This window comes from Pan paniscus, chromosome 6 (assembly GCF_029289425.2).
Source record: "Pan paniscus chromosome 6, NHGRI_mPanPan1-v2.0_pri, whole genome shotgun sequence".
In the NCBI taxonomy this organism is placed as follows: Eukaryota; Metazoa; Chordata; class Mammalia; order Primates; family Hominidae; genus Pan; species Pan paniscus.
The window spans coordinates 28,163,251-28,178,824 of NC_073255.2; the positions used below are offsets into that span (position 1 = coordinate 28,163,251).

Consider the following 15,574-nt stretch of genomic DNA (forward strand, 5'->3'; position numbering starts at 1 on the left):
ATTCCCTCATTTTACAGATGAGGAAACTGAGGCTCAGATTAAGAACTTCAATAGTACACTGCTAATAAACAGAAGAGGTGGAATTAAATCTAAGTCTTTTCTAGTGGGGTATCATGCAGTCAAACATAAATGTTAAAGACATTTATGAACAAAGGGATGAGGGGTTTCTGAGGGGCCATCTGAGAGAGTAGGGGGAGATATCTTAATGCTTAAGGTATGTCTTACAGAGTGAGTCTGAGTTTGTCATATGAAAAAATGGGAAAAGGGTGCTCTAAAAAGAGTAGTGGCCAAGCACGGTGGCTCACACCTGTAATCCCAACACTCTGGGAGGCTGAGGCGGGTGGATCACTTGAGGTCAGGAGTTTGAGACCAGCCTGGCCAACATGGTGAAACCCCGTCTCTACTAAAAATACAAAAATTAGCTGGGGGTGGTGGCACGTGCCTGTAATCCCAGCTATTTGGGAGGCCAAGGCAGGAGAATTGCTTGAACCCTGGAGGCAAAGGTTGCGGTGAACTGAGGTGGTGCCACTGCACTCCAGTCTGGGTGACAGAGCGAGACTCCATCTCAAAAAAAAAAGTATATGCAAAGCTTGGCATTGAAAGGATATGGTGAGGTTGCCAGGCATGGTGGCTTGTGCCTGTACTCACAGCTGCAGTGGGGTAGATTGCTTAAGGCCAGGAGTTTGAAACCAGCCTGGGCAACATAGTGAGATCCTGTCTTTAAAAAAATTAAAAACAAAAATTAGCTGGCCATGGTTCCACATGCCTGTAGTCCTAGCTAATTGGGAGGCTAAGGCAGGAGCACCACTTGAGCCCAGGAGTTTGAGGATGTAGTTAGCTATGATTGTGTGACTGTACTCCAGTCTGGGTGACAAGAGTAAGACCCCATCTCTTTAAAAAATAAAAATAAAAAAGGGTATGGTGAGTTTGAAAAACAGCAAAAAGCAGATAAAGCGAAAATGATTCTAGCTGATAGAAGGGCAGCATGGAGGATGAAAAGAGTAGAAACAGACTGGAGACAGGAAAGCCAGGTAGGAGGCAGTCTCTGTAATTAGGCAAGAACTAATGAGGGTTTGGACTAAGGAAGAAACAGTGGAAATGAAGACAAGAAGCTGAACTCACAGAAACATTTTGGAGGTCACATAAGCAGGATTTTGACAACAGATTCGTTTGTTGTATGAAGATCCTGGACTGAATGAAGTCTAGGGTTTGGGAGTTTTGAAGGGATAATGACCCATTAAATGAGCTGGCAAATACAGGTGGTAAAGCAGGTCTGGGATGTTCAGAGAAGGGTGGGAACAAGGAATGGATGCCAGAAGCTGGGAGAAAAGCCAAGTTCATGCCTATGGAAAAATGGAATTGAGGATGGGGCTAAAATTGGACAGAGGAAACTTAATCTGTAATGTTTTTCTTTTCAAAAATAACTTGAAGTGGTTGTACATATCTGGTGTGATATACACAAATGCTTAATTTCTCTATTTTTAAAAAACTTCCCAAAATTAGTGCTTGGAATTATTTAAAATAATGTAGCAAACATTTTTGGAGTGCCTGCTATGTGTCTGGCATTGTTTCAGGCATTTGAAATATTTGCTCTCTATGAAGCCTTCCTTTCAGCAGTTAGCAGGCCTGGAGTTCAGAAGCCAGAAACTGGCTTCTGATTCTGACGCAGTCAGTAAGTGTATGACCTGGGCAAGTTGCTTCCCTGCCGCGTCCCACGCCCCCAAAACCCCCCACCCCCTACCCGTGCCAGGGATCTATCGCAGTTCTCAAGTCCTGTGACTTAATACCGCAGCTGGCACCTCAGAATTCCTTATTCTTACAGAGCTGGTCCCCACAGTACCGCCCCTGGGCGTAAACTCCTCCATACAGGGAGTGTAGATGATGGGCTGACCTAAGAACGGTTTCCAAATGGTCCTTTACACCTCTGCCTCCCACCCCACTCTAGCCCAGGATAACAGATTTTCCTCGTGCAATTTCAAATTTGCAAGGGAATCTTGAATATTTTTTGGTAATGAGAGAGGGTAGATTATATGTCCTAATCCCAGCCTAATCAGATTAACAGCAACTTCTGGACATTCAGTACCAGGAACTGTTTTAGGTGCTGTGGAGAGAACAGTTAAAAATGAAACAAAAATTATTGCCTTCATGAGCCTTACATTAGTGGACAGAGTCCAAAAAAAAAAGTGACACGTAATGCGCTACTGCGACACAAAGCAAAGCAAGGTGGGCAAGCAACACCAGTTCTTTATTCCCGCACGCCCTAATCCCCAAGTAGCTCTTCCGGGTCACTGCAGTCTTCACGGGCTGCAGACTCCGCCCATGGTCCGTCCTTCAGGCCTTGACTCCGCCCACGCATCGACGTAGAATTTCCCGGCCGGGCTCCATGAAGTACCACCCACCTGCGACGCCGACGCAAGGCTGCTGCTATGGGGCCGAGCGGCCGTGTGGCGCGGCTGCTCGCCCCACTAATGTGGCGCAGGGCGGTTTCCTCGGTGGCGGGGTCCGCGGTTGGAGCCGAGCCCGGGCTTCGGCTGCTGGCCGTGCAGCGGCTTCCCGTGGGAGCAGCGTTCTGCCGGGCTTGCCAGACCCCAAACTTTGTCCGCGGCCTGCACAGCGAGCCTGGGCTGGAGGAGCGGGCGGAGGGGACGGTCAACGAGGGACGCCCAGAATCGGACGCGGCAGGTACGGGCGTGGAGAAGAACGAAGGCGACCCTCTCCGGGCAGTCTGGAGTCAGGTCCCAGCCAAGGTGGCTCAGGGTTCCCCTCTATGTGCATTTCTCTTGGAGTCACAAAACTCCTGCACATCCATAGCTGGAAGGGACTTCAAAGGTTGTTGGCGCCAACCTTCCCGTTTCACAGTGAAGAAATTGAGGGCAAGAGATGAACTGCAAAATCCCAGCCTCCCGGACGGCCACCTCCCACCCTTGGCATCACAGTCTCACCGTCCTCACTTCCTTTTACCCTCTTCCTAGGATCCTGGGAAATGGGTTTGTGGGGACTGTTGGGGCTTGAGGATTCTGAGGAGCCAGGGTCTGGGTGCGAAGGGGTGCGTAGGAAGCGCCAGTAGGAGATGGGTCCAAGTTAATATCCTCTCGTTATTGCTGACGTTTTTAGAAACTTAAGAATGGTAAACACATCACATCTAAGAATGTAGAGTATTAGAGGGAGAGGCCTTAGTGGGCTTAGCTGCTGGGTCCTTTGGAGTCGGCTTTAGAACTTGGGCGAGCTTTTAAATTTACAGCCTGTAATACTCCAAGCTGAAGATCAGAATATCTAAATCTTTACGGGAAAAAAAATTAGATTTTCATAGGTAACAGTTGTTAATAACCCGGTGGTTTTATATGAAAACTGGAAGGTTCAAAATAATAATTACTCAAAAATGTAGCTCTTTCAGTGACTGATCTTAGGCCACAGTAATTCTCCTAGGCCTCAGTTTCTTCATCTCTCAACTGAAGGTTGTGGACCAGATACTACCTAAGAGCCCTTCCAGCTCACAATTCTGTGACCCGTTATGACTGAGATTCAATTTAATATGCTCCAGGATATCACCTCCTACCCATTTTGTGGTGCTGTTTTTCTTTGCACAGCATTTCTGTGATTGTGGTGTATTGCTCCTTTTAAGTATTAGTCAGTAGAAAGTCATTTGTCACTGGTGTCTGGTTCTACTTGCATATGGTTAATAGCGAAGGATGTATAGTGGCTCTGCGTAATCTGAGCACCCTGACCATAAAAGTTGAGCGGTGCTATGATACTACTGCCCAGGTTCACCTTCCAGGAGGCCTTTACCCTGCTATCTGTAAAAACACTTTGGATCTAAACACCCTCATGGAGGAACAGTCAGCTGCCGGCATCTCTGGGTGCATACACGTCTATCTGCTTGGCCATCCTGATACAAACAACTATTTGTGCATTTCAGATCATACTGGTCCCAAGTTTGACATCGATATGATGGTTTCACTTCTGAGGCAAGAAAATGCAAGAGACATTTGTGTGATCCAGGTTCCTCCAGAAATGAGATATACAGATTACTTTGTGATTGTTAGTGGAACTTCTACCCGACACTTACATGCCATGGCCTTCTACGTTGTGAAAATGGTAGGATGCTTTCTTTTCTCTTTTGGACCATTAACTGAGTGGAGTAGTGACAGTGCATCAGGCCAAGGAGCAACACTTAGAGGGTAAACCCATCATACAAAGTTACAGAAGAAGCCCAAATTTTCAGAATTTGCATGAATTCATTTTATGTTCTTTGATAGTGAAACATATGGGAGCAAATATCCAGCCCTATTGAGTTAGGATATATCAAAATCTTTTCTCTTGTGACCGCAAGGAAGATTTATTTTTTTTTTTTCTAATTGAGATGGAGTTTTGCTCTTGTTGCCCAGGCTGGAGTGCAATGGCGCGATCTCTGCTCACCGCAACCTCCGCCTCCCGGGTTTAAGTGATTCTCCTGCCTCATCCTCCTGAGTAGCTGGGATTACAGGCATGCGCCACCAGGCCCAGATAATTTTGTATTTTTAGTAGAGACGGGTTTCTCCATGTTGGTCAGGCTGGTCTCAAACTCCTGACCTCAGGGGATCCGCCTGCCTCAGCCTCCTAAAGTGCTAGGATTACTGGCATGAGCCACCACACCCGGCCGGAAAATAATATTTTATAACCTGAGGCAAGCTAGAAGACAGTATAACCAGAGGGATTTCTAGAGGCACTATCCATTACGGTAGCCACTAGCTACATGTGCCTATTTAATTATAAATTAAAATATAAATTCAGCCGGGCGTGGTGGCTCAAGCCTGTAATCCCAGCACTTTGGAAGGCCAAGGTGGGTGGATCACAAGGTCAAAAGATCAAGACCATCCTGGCCAACATGGTGAAATGCCATCTTTACTAAAAATACAAAAATTAGCTGGGCGTGGTGGCGTGTGCCTGTAATTCCAGCTACTCGGGAGGCTGAGGCAGGAGAATCACTTGAACCTGGCAGGCGGAGGTTGCAGTGAGCTGAGATTGTGCCACTGCACTCCAGCCTGGTGACAGAGCCAGACTCTGTCTCAAAAAAAAAAAAAAAAAAAGATATAAATTCAGTTCTGCAGTTATATTAGCTATATTTCAAATGCTCAATAGCCACGTGTGGCTAATGGCTACCATATGGGACAGCCGTAAAGCATTTTCATCATTGTAAAACGTTCTATTGGACAGTGCTGGCCTGGAGTTTCATTCAAAGATTTGAGCATGTCCAGTGTTCCCAAGCACTGTACGAGGTATTGGGAAGGTAAGAACAAAAAAGATGTAGACCTTGCCCTTACAGGTCTAGTTGAGGAAAGAAAGGGGGATTGTTTTCCAGTTGCACTGAATATGAATCAGAATGAGGAAGAAAGTACTTGGAAGCCTCTAGCTGACTCTGGTACCATTCCACAGGGCCATCATACCTTTCTTAGTCTTAGTCTGTTGAGAATTGGTCATAGAGGAGGCAGTTAAGACCAAAAGAGTAGCCAAAATTGTATAGAGAAGGGTTGTAAAATAAAAAGGTGGGGCCTGTACACAAAACCCTGGTACATGACAGAGCAGAAGAAGATGCCAAAAACAGGGTAATTGGAGAGATAGGAAGAGAACTAGGAAAGCATAAAGAAGAGATACACAAAGACAGCATACCAGGGTCTCTATCAGATGTAATAGTGGGATGGAGTTAGAAGACTTAGTGACCATTGGACTTGCGGATGTAAAAAGAATGGGAGGTTTTACAGAGAAGTTTCTGTGAAAGAATAAAGAAATAGAAATTACCTTTACAAAGATTTTAGATGAGAGAAATGCAAAGGCAAGAAAGTTTTGTTGTTTGTGGTAAAATATATATAACGTAAAACCTACCGTTTAATCTTTTTTTTGGAGACAGAGTCTCCCTCTGTCGCCCAGGCTGGAGTGCAGTGGGTCGATCTCAGCTCACTGCAATCTCCGCCTCCCAAGTTCAAGTGATTCTCCGGCCTAAGCCTCCTGAGTAGGTGGGATTATAGGCACCCACCACCACGCTTGGCTGATTTTTCTATTTTTAGTAGAGATGGGGTTTCACCATGTTGGTCAGGCTGGTCTCAAACTCCTGACCACCTCGGCCTCCCAAAGTGCTGGGATTACAGGCATGAGCCACTGTGCCCAGCCCATTTAACAGTTTTAAACTGTGTTGTTCAGTAGCTTTAAGTACCTTCACATTGACGTACAATCATTACCACCATCCGTCTCCAGAAATTTTTTCATTTTGCAAAAACGAAACTCTGAACTCATTAAACAATAACTCCCCATTTCTCCTTCCGTAGGCAGCTACCATTCTACTGCCTGTCTCTATGAATTTGACTACTTTTCAGTATCTCATAAAAGTAGAATCATAGATTTGTGACCGACTTATCTGACTTAGCATAATGTCTTCAAGGTTCATCCATGTAGTAGCATGTGCCAGAATTTCCTTCTTTCTTAAGGCTGAATAATACTCTATCTTACGTATATACCACATTTTGTTTATCCCCTTATTCATTGATGGACACTTAGATTGCCTCCACCTTTTGGCTATTGTGAATAATGCTGGTATAAATATGAGTTTAGAAATACTGTTCATGAGGCTGGGCGCAGTGGTTCATGCCTGTAATCCCAGCATTTTGAGAGGCCAAGGTGGGCGGATTGCTTGAGCTCAGAAGTTTGAAACCAGCCTGGGCAACATGGTGAAACTCCATCTCTACAAAAAAGACAAAAAATAAAATAAAAAACTGGCTGGGCTTGGTGGTGTGTGCCTGTAGTCCCAGCTACTTGGAATGCTGAGGTGGAGGATTGCTTGAGCCCAGGAGCTTGAGGCTGCAGTGAGCCAAGATTGTACTACTGCACTCCACCCTGGGTGACAGAGCAAGACGCTGTCTCAAAAAAAAAAAAACAAAAAAAAAAGGCTGGGTTCACGCTTGTAATCCCAGCACTTTGGGAGGCCAAGGCGGGTAGTTCACCTGAGGTTAGGAGTTCAAGACCAGCCTGGCCAAAATGGTGAAACCCTGTCTCTATTAAAAATACAATAATTAGCTGGGTGTGGTGGAGGGTTCCTGTAATCCCAGCTACTTGGGAGGCTGAGGCACGAGAATCGCTTGAACCTGGGAGGTGGAGGTTGCAGTGAGCCGAGATTGTGCCACTGCTCTCCAGCCTGGGCAACAAGAGCGAAACTCAGTCTCAAAAAAAAAAAAAATTGTTTATGTCCTTGCTTTTAATGCTTTGGAGTATGTGCAAAGAAATGGGATTGCTGGATCATATAGTGATTCTGTTTTTAATTTTTTTTTCTGTTCACCAGCCTAGCACAAAGCTGAATGTTTTTAATTTTTTGAGGAGCTCCTGTATTCTTTCATAGTGGCTACACCACTTTACATTTCTCTAGCAGTGCAGAGTTTCCAGTCTTCACATCCTCATCAACAACTTATTTTCTCATTTTGGTAATAGCCATCCTAATGGGCATGACGTGATATCTCATTGTGGTTTTTATTTGTATTTCCCTAAGGATTAGTGATGTTGAGCATATTTTCTTTTGCTTATTGGCCATTTGTATATATTCTTTGAAGAAAAGTCCTTTGCTTTTCTGTTTGTTTTAAAGAGACAGTGTCTCACTTTGTTGCCCAGGCTTCAGTGCAGTGGTGTGGTCATAGCTCACTGCAGCCTGGAACTTCTGGGCTCAAGTGATCCTCTCACCTCAGCCTCCCAAGTTGCTCGGACTAGAGGAGTAGGAGTAGTCAAATTCATAGAGACAGAAAGTAGAGTGGTAGGAGTTACTCCACAGTGCCCAGCTAATTTATTTTTTGTAGAGACAGGGTCTCACTATATTGCCCAGACTCTTTGCCCATTTTAAAATCAGGTTGTTTGTTGTTTTGTTGTTGAGTTGTAGGAGCTCTCTATATATTCTGGATATTAATCCCTTATTAAATATGTGATTTGCAGATGTTTTCTGCCATTCTGTGGGTTGCCTTTTTACTCTTTTTAGAGTGTCCTTTGATGCACGAAAGTATTTAATTTTGGTGAAGTCCAATTTATTTTTTCTTCTGTTGCCTGTGTCTTTGGTATTATATCTAATAAATAATTGCCAAACCAGTATCATGTTTTCCCTATTTTCTTCTAAGAGTTTTATAGTTTTAAGTCTCCTGTTTAGATATTTAACCCATTTTGAGTTAGTTTTTGTAGGTGGTTAGTTTTCCATGTGGACATTTCCTCAGCAACGTTTGTTGGAAGGACTGTCCTTTGTGCATTGAATGGTCTTGGCTCCCTTGTTGAAAATCATTTGACCATAGGCACAAGGGTTTATTTCTGGGCTCTGTATTCTGTTTCATCAGTCTGTGCGTCTGTCTTTTTGCCAGTTTCAGACTGTTTTGTTTACCATAGCTTTGTTCTAAGTTTTGAAATCAAGAAATATGAGACTCCAACTTTGTTCTTTTACAAGATTGTTTTGGCTATTTGGGGTTCCTTGAGAGTCCATATAATTTTTTTTTTTTTTTTTTGAGATGGAGTTTCGCTCTTGTTGCCCAGGCTGTAGTACAGTGGCACAATCTCGGCTCACAGATTCAAGCAATTCTCCTGCCTCAGCCTCCCAAGTAGCTGAGGTTACAGGCGCCTGCCACCATGCCCAGCTAATTTTTTTTTATTTTTAGTAGAGATGAGGTTTCACCATTTTGGCTAGGCTGGTCTTAAACTCCTAACCTCAGGTGATGCACCCGCCTTGGCCTCCCAAAGGGCTGGGATTACAGGTGTGAGCCACCGTGTCTGGCCCCACATAAATTTTAGGTTGGATTTTTCTGTTTCTTCAAAAAATATTGTGATCTTGATATAGATTGCACTGAATCTGTAGACTGCATTGGGTAGTATTGGATCTTTACAATATTGTCTTCCCATCCATGAATATGAAGTATCTTTCCATTTACTGGCATCTGTAAGTTCTTTCAGCAGTGTTTTGTAGTCTTCAGTGTACAAGTCTTTTGCTCCTGTGGTTAAGATTATTCTGCTAGGCTGGTCACGGTGGCTGATGTCTGTAATCCTAGCACTTTGGGAGGCCGAGGCAGGCAGATCACCTGAGATCGGGAGTTCAAGACCAGCCGCACCAACATGGAGAAACCCCGTCTCTACTGAAAATACAAAATTAGCCGGGCGTGGTGGCGCATGCCTGTAATCCCAGCTACTTGGGAGGCTGAGGCAGGAGAATCGCTTGAACTTGGGAGGTGGAGGTTGCTGTGAGCCGCGATTGCGCCATTATAGTCCAGCCTGGGCAACAAGAGCGAAACTCAAAACAAGAACGTCTCAATTAAAAAAAAAAAAGTATTATTCTGCTATTGTAAATGGAATTCTAAAAACTTTGTTTTCAGGTTGCTCATTGTTAGTGTATAGAAATACGATGGATTTTTGTGTGCTGAATTTGTTTAGTAGCCCTAACTGGGTTTTTTTTGTGGAATCTTTGGGGTTTTCTACATATGAAGTTGTATTGTCTTCAGAGATAATTTTAATTCTTCCTTTCCAATTTGGCTACCTTTTTTTTTTTATTGACAAATTGCTCTGACTAGAACTTCGAATACTGTGTTGAATAGAAGTAGCAAAAGCAGGCATAGTCTTGTTCCTGATCTTACAGGAAAGCTTTCAGTCTCACCATTGAATATATTAGCTGTGTGCTTTTCTCACATGGCCTTTATTATGTTGAGGTAATTTCCTTTTATGCCCACTTTGTTGAGTGCTTTATTGTGAAAGGGTATTGAATTTTGTTAAATGCTTTTTCTGCGTCAGTTCAGATTATCATATAGATTTTTTCTTCATTCTGTTAATGTGGTGTTATTGCATTGATCCGTTTTTATATGTTGAACCACCTTGCATTCCAGGGATAAATCCCACTTGGTCATGGTCTATAATCCTTTTAATATGGTGCTGAGTTTGGTTTGCTAGTATTTTTGTTGAGGATTTTTGCATCAAATGTTCATCAGGGGTATTGGTCTTATGGAATGAGTTAGGAAGTGTTCCCTGTTCTTCAATTTTTGGGGGAGAATTTGAGTATTGCATTGTTTAAATATTTGGTAAAACTCATCAGGGAAGCCATCTGGTCTAGGACTTTTGTTGGGAGATTTTTGATTACTGATCCAGTCCCCATACTAGTTATGGTCTATTGAAACTTTATATTTCTTCATGATTCAGTCAGTAGATTGTGTTTCTAGAAATTTTGCTATTTCGTCTAGGTTACCCAGTTGTTTGGTGTACAGTTGCTCATAATACTCTTACAATCCCATTTCTCTAAAATCAGTAGTGTCACTTCTTTCATTTCAGATTTTAGTTGTCTTTTTTCTTAGTCATTCTAAGAACCAAATCCTAGTTTCATTGATTTTGTCTTTTTCCTGCCCTAATTATCATTTCCTTTGATTTTGGGGTGATGTATATGAGATGTCCTTTGTCTCTTGTAACAGTTTTTACTTAATTGCCATCTTGTTTGATATTAGTATATCTGTTTTAACAAAAGAACTGAGCACATTTATAGGATGACGGGGTCCCATTAACATGTCATAAAGGCAGATGAGATGAAATCAGTGGCACTGAAACAACCTGGCTTTATAAGCAGAAGGTAGTATCTGCAGTCCCTAAAGGTGAAGGGAAGCTGGGATGAACACAAGTGATGGATGTAGGTGGGTACCAAATGCTGACTGAGCTTAGCTTTTTCAGCCTCAGAGGTACCTTGGTGAATGAATGGGGTGACCCTCTCAGAAGGGCTGGGGCAGAATTCAGGAGAGAGGTGAAAGTGAATAAGATTTAGAGGGAGAAATAGTTTCCCTAAGTTATTCATCACAGGGCAAAGTATAGCAATGAGAAATGAGTAAGAAAGATTTAAAAAAAAAAAAAAAACCAAAAAAAAAAAAAGACCTTCAGCAAGAACAGGCTTCCCCCCATCCCCTCTCCCTTTAATAAACCACCTGGCTTTTTGCAGTACAAACACCTGAAATGTAAACGTGACCCTCATGTTAAGATAGAAGGGAAGGACACTGATGACTGGCTGTGCGTGGATTTTGGTAAGTTTTTCTGGCGTATTTTACAGGTAACTGTTGGTACTACGCTAATCTTGAATTGTTTTCAGTTGCAAAAGGATTGCGATCAAATTGATGAATGTATTTCCAGGTAAGATTTTTGAAGTGTGTTTAAGGTAACAAAAGTTTTTTTAGTTATAATCCAGGTGGTCTTATTCACATGTAGAATTTTCACCTAACCAAACCGAAGTACCCTAGATGATGCGCTCCTGGAGGAAGATATATACTACATGGTGTGTATCTCCTAGCCACACAGATCAGGAAGGTGGTGGACAACAGGATAACATAGTAGAGGCGGGAGAGATTCCTTAGTAGTGGTAGAGGAAGGTTTGGGGGCTGTGGTGCATAAATGAGATGAGGATGAGGTTATTCCAGGCACAAGAAAGGACAAGAGCAGAAGACTAGAATTTTGAAAAGATCTAACAACTTTGGGTATTAATGTGTACATAGTTTCAAAGCACCTCCCAACAAGATAATATTTACAAAGGGGAAAACATAACTGTATGTCAAGAACTGAGGAATCTGAGATTTTATTCTGCTTGTAAGCTAATACGTTGTCCCGCCAGTTTTCATGGACACTGGTAAAAGACAAGACTATTAGAGGGTTAGAGACAAAGAACAGTTTATTACTCACAGCAGTAGCCAGCATCCATTTTGCACTGGTTTCCTGAGCTCTGGATTCCATAGGGCAACAAGGGCCAGATGACACCAGCACACACAGTTGTAAAACTGGAACTCAGATGAGGGTGTCTAGGTTTTTTATAACTGGCAGGAAGCAGGCCTACTTTTGCTCTGATGGTTTCTCACTTTTGTCGCTATTAACGTTTTGGACCAGGTAATTTTGCATGTGGGGGAGGGGTGTCTCTTGTGCACGGTACGATGTTTAGCAGTATCCTCCCTTCTCCAATTGTGACAATCAAAAATGACTCTAAACATTACCATTATTACCTAATTGAGAAATGCTGCTGTAAGCAAAGCTGCCCTTTGCCCTGGAGGGAGGCAGTATCTTTCTGTTAAGAATATTCATGATACAAACATTCTTGGATAGTCAAAACAAAAGGCAGTCAGTGTTTTTGCACAAAAGATGTGCAGAAGTGTGTTACCCATGGAGAATTGTCACCGAAGAGAATCCTGACACCTTTAGTCTCTTTGATAAAGTTACTATCACCAGCAATGTTATATATTGACATATGCCTCCTGTAGGTACACTGAGAAAGGCATAGCATCACTTCTGTGGTATTTTTGCCGGGATGGAGTCCACAGTGATGCTAATCTGGGAACCACACTTGAGAACCACTGCTCTATTCCTAGAGTTAGCCAGTGTGTGTTGTAAGGTAAGAATAAAAGCAAATGAACTATTCCTTCATTGTATCTCTTTTCTGTCCCTGACAGGCAGCATGGTGATTCATTTGATGCTTCCAGAAACCAGAGAAATCTATGAATTAGAGAAATTATGGACCCTACGTTCTTATGATGACCAGTTAGCTCAGATAGCACCTGAGACGGTACCTGAAGACTTCATTCTTGGAATAGAAGAAGATGATACTTCATCTGTGACTCCAGTGGAGTTAAAATGTGAATAAAATATTTTATGCACTGCATTAGTCATTTCAGATTTGGATTGAGTCACTTATTGGAAAATACAGCTCCTAAAGTCCATCTCCTTGGTTAGGCTGCTCTTAGGACAAGGCTTGTGTACCTCATGGGCACTCCTGCTAACTAACTGGCATGCAGAGACTGTCGATAAGTGAGCTATACCTGCAACCAAAAATCAGTACATTCTACCCAAAACTTACGACACGCTGCCTTTATCCTGGAAATGTCATCAGAATTTTCTGGAGTTAGTTAGCACTGGCTCCTGTGCTTGAGTTGAGTTCTCTGCTCAGATTTTTATTAATTTAGCTTAAATGTAAATCTTAACCCTGTTTAATGGAATGGCAAAAATTTTAAAAAATAATATAAAACATAGCCCACTGGTCCTATTTTTATACTTTTTCTTTGAGGTGATAATATTCTTCTAGGAGGACTTCTGTAACCCTTCCAGAATACTCCAGTAACAGAAGAAAGTAAACAAAGTGTTAGGAAAAACTCCGAAAGCTCTAGTTCTTAGTTCATATGCAAGAGTATTATCAAGGTTCACATTAAGTACCATGGCTGGACATGGTATAACAGAAATCTGCGTAGAGTTTGAAAAAAAAATTCAGAACATTCCCATTCAATTGAAAACCAAAAATAAAACATACTACACAACAAGCTGCACCTAAATGATGAAAAAATTTATTCTGCGTCAAGGTATCTGGAAAATGAAGCTGCATTTGGGGCACATTATACATGAGGAATGATCCATATATGGTGAGTACAAAACTCAATTACAGAATTATTTCTTAGCTAGTACCAGATACTCCAAATTACAAATGCTTAAGTAAAAGTAAAATATGATTTGCCATACTAAAAGGCTAGAAGTGAAATATGACAGAATTTAAACCAGCAGATATAAATGCAGCACCTACGTGTATATTTTTAAAAAATCAAATATTGGGGAAAAAAATCAAATATTGAGAAAAGCTCTGGCCTTAAACACATCTTACCTGAAATCCAACCAGAAAGCCAGTCCATGATTTTAGCAATTTTAATTCATTGTATGAAAAAAAAAATCATGAATGCTAGGAGAATCCAGTGACAAAAAGGGCACTTTTTTGGTTAAAACTACAAAAGAAACTTGTTTTCAGAGAACATTAAGGAAAACACTTTAAATCATTTTCAAAATGTCGAATTGATCTTCAGAAAAACATCTACTCTGTATAGAAATTCATCTTGAAATAAGAATGAGGCAGTGATTTTTTTTTTTAAAGGATTATATATATGTCCTTTAGATCAGTGTAACATGACTGTGATCATCTTTCTTACAAACAAAACTCAAAATCAATTCACAGAGCAGCGTGGCCTTGGAGACCACCCACACCCAACACAATTGTACATACTGGGCTTTGCTGTCAAGGAGTGAGCAAATGAGTTCGTTATCAAAGGTCATGTTTTCACAGTCATTCAAATTATATCCCAAAAACTTTTCTTGTATTCTCTATCTTTTGACTTTTTTTTCAAGGAACTGATTGCACAGTATACAGAAATCCTGTTATACTTTACTACTTAAGGTGGAGTCTAATTTTTTTTTTTAATTTATCAGTGCTTAAAAATCTTCAAAATAGCTTAGTGAGGCTCATGACAGTGCTGGCCCCATGGAAATGTAGCCTTTTGTTGCGTTTAAACACTGTCACACCATCTATGACTGTCCCATTGGTCTGAAGTGTAGTGGCAAACTAAGCATCCTGTAAGACAAGCTAAAGCTTGCTTTTTGCCAGTCAGTTGAAAGTCTTGCATCTCTTCATTGATGCACTTTCTTTAGGTATTGATAGTCAGAAGCACAAAGCATTTATTATGCATTCAATCATGTAGCTAAACAAAAAACTGAAGTCTCCTGAAGCCATTTAAACCAGCCGTTCCAAAATCTCCTGCAACCACTTTGTTAGTACCGTCAAAAACTTTCCCAACTATAAATGAAAGAATAAATGGTAGTGCTGCTCTCCAGATATTAGGCACTGCTCCGTATTTTTGAACATTTGATTTAACTAATAACTGTGTCAAAAGCCTCAAAAAACCCTGAAATTAATTTTCCAGCTTTACTGTCACCAGCCAGAAGTAAAAATGTTAATTTGCCTGTTAGCTGATTGCTGTTAAATTTTAAATTTATTTTTTAAAAAACGGTTGGACTTCTATCATTATAAAGTATATAAAATTTTCAAAAAAAAGGAACAATTTTGCTTTTCATTGTATTACTGAATACCTGAGGTAGTTGAGTAAAAATGCACGTTTAATACCCCTGCCAACACCATTCAGCACTTCCCTTAGGTTACTCATGTTAGTGTTAGGTAAAAATAAAACTGAGAACAGTTTTTCTATGCTAATGGCTTAACATTTAAGTTTCTGTGATAATTATTCTGATCCAATTTTAACAATTGGATTTAGGAGCAATCTATTTGATGAATTTAGTGAAAGCATCATTAAGCCAATTTCTGGCATTATGGGGGAATATTAAGAAGAATTAGAATATCTGTTATACTGTGAGACTACAACAAAGGGAAGTGCAGAGCTCTTCTCTTTCCCTCCCTCCCCCACCCTTTTTTTGTTTGTTTGTTTTAAAGCTGGGTGTCATACATTTCAGAGAGCATAAAGTATACATTCTCACAGAGACAGGAGTTCAAAAGTTGCCTGGTCCTCAGAAACAACTGGCTAGGTAAAAACTTGTGCATGTGATTCTGGATAGGGGGTCAGCGCCCATCTGTTGGTTAAGCAATCTGTCTTTGGTTTGGCATCTGCCTCTGTGGTGGGCTGTTTCCTGAGCCTTTACTTCCGTCTTGACTGAGGTGGTCCACTTTGCAGAGCCTTCTGTTGTTGGTGCTGCTTTACCTGAGTCAGAATTTCCTGAATTTTTCTCTGGGCAACCTAGAAAAGGACAGAGCTTTGAAATT

The 15,574-nt window shown here is 41.6% G+C and overlaps 2 protein-coding genes across 5 annotated transcripts in view; one reads left to right on the plus strand and one right to left on the minus strand.

The window, feature by feature from the left end:
• Positions 1 to 228: 228 nt before the first annotated feature.
• Positions 229 to 12,649, plus strand: MALSU1 (mitochondrial assembly of ribosomal large subunit 1). The gene is made up of 4 exons (XM_003807940.6): positions 229 to 2,682; positions 3,917 to 4,095; positions 10,952 to 11,033; positions 12,441 to 12,649. The coding sequence occupies exons 1-4, from the start codon at positions 2,427 to 2,429 to the stop codon at positions 12,629 to 12,631; spliced, it is 708 nt and encodes a 235-aa protein (XP_003807988.1). The 5' UTR covers positions 229 to 2,426; the 3' UTR covers positions 12,632 to 12,649.
• Positions 12,650 to 13,303: 654 nt separating this feature from the next.
• Positions 13,304 to 15,574, minus strand: part of IGF2BP3 (insulin like growth factor 2 mRNA binding protein 3) — a 153,477-nt gene continuing 151,206 nt past the window's right edge. For all 4 annotated transcript variants that reach the window (XM_003807939.8, XM_034963801.3, XM_008960055.6 and 1 more), the window contains one exon: positions 13,304 to 15,548. In XM_003807939.8, coding sequence (XP_003807987.1) covers positions 15,450 to 15,548 — 99 coding nt within the window. In that variant the 3' untranslated portion in view covers positions 13,304 to 15,449. The remainder of the gene's footprint in view (positions 15,549 to 15,574) is intronic.

Excerpts from the sequence above, each read along its gene's own strand:
- MALSU1 (XM_003807940.6), top strand. The coding sequence starts at position 2,427 with ATGGGGCCGAGCGGCCGTGTGGCGCGGCTGCTCGCCCCACTAATGTGG. Across the intron at positions 2,683-3,916 it reads CCCAGAATCGGACGCGGCAG|ATCATACTGGTCCCAAGTTT; the intron begins GTACGGGCGTGG and ends TGTGCATTTCAG. Across the intron at positions 11,034-12,440 it reads CTGGCTGTGCGTGGATTTTG|GCAGCATGGTGATTCATTTG; the intron begins GTAAGTTTTTCT and ends TGTCCCTGACAG.